The sequence below is a fragment of the Symphalangus syndactylus genome, chromosome 15 (assembly GCF_028878055.3).
Source record: "Symphalangus syndactylus isolate Jambi chromosome 15, NHGRI_mSymSyn1-v2.1_pri, whole genome shotgun sequence".
Lineage (NCBI taxonomy): Eukaryota > Metazoa > Chordata > Mammalia > Primates > Hylobatidae > Symphalangus > Symphalangus syndactylus.
In genome coordinates, this window is record NC_072437.2 from 22880853 (window position 1) to 22883198 (window position 2346).

General features: G+C 42.3%; 1 protein-coding gene across 1 annotated transcript; it reads right to left on the minus strand.

Annotated features, from left to right (window-relative positions):
• Positions 1–270: 270 nt before the first annotated feature.
• On the minus strand, positions 271–2055 carry LOC129464169 (small ribosomal subunit protein eS17-like). The gene is made up of 3 exons (XM_055245257.2): positions 1985–2055; position 1666; positions 271–700 (listed from the first exon to the last, which is right to left on the minus strand). Exons 1-3 carry the CDS (start codon positions 2038–2040, stop codon positions 350–352), a joined length of 408 nt encoding a protein of 135 aa, XP_055101232.1. The 5' UTR covers positions 2041–2055; the 3' UTR covers positions 271–349.
• Positions 2056–2346: the final 291 nt, after the last annotated feature.

The following is a 2346-nucleotide window of genomic DNA, read 5'->3' on the forward strand; positions in this document are numbered from 1 at the left end:
CCAGGCTGTAGTGCAGTGGCATGATCTTGGCTCACCACAACCTCCACCTCCCAGGTTCAAGCGATTCTTCTGCTTCAGCCTCCTGAGTAACTGGGACTACAGAAGTGTGCTACCATACCTGGCTAATTTTTGCATTTTTGTAGAGATGGGGTTTCACTATGTTGGCCAGGCTGGTCTCAAACTCCGGATGTTGTGATCCGCCTGCCTTGACCTCCCAAAGTGCTGGGATTACAGGCATGAGCCACCACACCCAGCCTAAGGACTATAGCTTCTATGAGCCCTTCTTTTTTTTTTTTTTTTTTTTGTTGTCCCAGATTTATTGAAAATAATACAGCACTACAGAAAAAATTCAAACAGGTCCCCGAGGCGTTTTGAAGTTCATCCCAACTGTAGGCTGAGTGACCTGAAGGTTGGACAGACTGCCGAAGTCCAAAAGCTTCAACATTTCCTTAGTGTCAGGATCTACTTCAATTATCTCCTGATCCAAGGCTGAGACCTCAGGAACATAATTGTCTCTCCTTTCTCTCTCCTCCTCCTGCAGCTTGATGGAGATACCTCTTACTGGGCCTCTCTGAATCTGCTTCATCAGATGCGTGACATAGCCTGCTATCTTGTTGCGGAGCTTTTTGCTGGGGATAATGGCGATCTCCTCGCACACGCGCTTGTTTGTGTGGAAGTCGTTGCCCAGGTGCGTGTAGTACTTTTCTTTTTTTTTTTATTATTATACTTTAGGTTTTAGGGTACATGTGCACAATGTGCAGGTTTGTTACATATGCACCCTGCATATGTAACAAACTGCACCCATTAACTCGTCATTTAGCATTAGGTATATCTCCTCATGCTGTCCCTCCCCCCTCCCCCAACCCCACAACAGTCCCCGGAGTGTGATGTTCCCCTTCCTGTGTCCATGAGTTCTCATTGTTCAATTCCCACCTATGAGTGAGAACATGCGGTGTTTGGTTTTTTGTCCTTGCGATAGTTTACTGAGAATGATGTTTTCCAGTTTCATCCATGTCCCTGCAAAGGATATGAACTCATCCTTTTTTATGGCTGCATAGTATTCCATGGTGTATATGTGCCACATTTTCTTAATCCAGTCTATCGTTGTTGGACATTTGGGTTGGTTCCAACTCTTTGCTATTGTGAATAGTGCCGCAATAAACATACGTGTGCATGTGTCTTTATAGCAGCATGATTTATAGTCCTTTGGGTATATACCCAGTAATGGGATGGCTGGGTCAAATGGTATTTCTAGTTCGAGATCCCTGAGGAATCGCCACACTGACTTCCACAATGGTTGAACTAGTTTACAGTCCCACCAACAGTGTAAAAGTGTTCCTATTTCTCCACATCCTCTCCAGCACCTGTTGTTTCCTGATTTTTTAATGATGGCCATTCTAACTGGTGTGAGATGGTATCTCACTGTGGTTTTGATTTGCATTTCTCTGATGGCCAGTGATGATGAGCATTTCTTCTGTGTTTTTTGGCTGCATAAATGTCTTCTTTTGAGAAGTGTCTGTTCATGTCCTTTGCCCACTTTTTGATGGGGTTGTTTGTTTTTTTCTTGTAAAGATGTTTGAGTTCATTGTAGATTCTGGATATTAGCCCTTTGTCAGATGAGTAGGTTGCAAAAATGTTCTCCCATTCTGTAGGTTGCCTGTTCACTCTGATGGTAGTTTCTTTTGCTGTGCAGAAGCTCTTTAGTTTAATTAGATCCCATTTGTCAATTTTGGCTTTTGTTGCCATTGCTTTTGGTGTTTTAGACATAAAGTCCTTGCCCACGCCTATGTCCTGAATGGTATTGCCTAGGTTTTCTTGTAAGATTTTAATGGTTTTAGGTCTAACATATAAGTCTTTAATCCATCTTGAATTAATTTTTGTATAAGGTGTAAGGAAGGGATCCAGTTTCAGCTTTCTACATATGGCTAGCCAGTTTTCCCAGCACCATTTATTAAATAGGGAATCCTTTCCCCACGTGTAGTACTTTTCTGTGATGACTCGGGCCGCCTTCTTCACGGTTTTGGTGCGAAAGCGGCCCATGTTAGCGGGTCCTTGGTAAAAAAGTGAGCCCTTCTTAAAGAAACTACCATAGACAAACTTCAGCCAAATAAAAGCTCAATGAAAAAATTGCAGTATAACATCAATTCTACTGGCAGGATTAAGACCAAAACAGATCTCATGCTATGGTTGAGGATGAAAAGTTAAATCTATAAATTCTGATGATGTAGAAGTGATGTCGCTATTAAAATTTTGGAGGGTGAGATAGTGAGAAGGTATGAGGTGACCTAAGTACTATGTTTTTGTTTTTTTTTTTTCTTGAGATGGCTCTGTGGCCCAGGCTGGAGT

What these genes read in the sequence shown, in the direction of transcription:
- LOC129464169 (XM_055245257.2), bottom strand. Translation starts at nt 2,040, where the DNA reads ATGGGCCGCTTTCGCACCAAAACCGTGAAGAAGGCGGCCCGAGTCATC.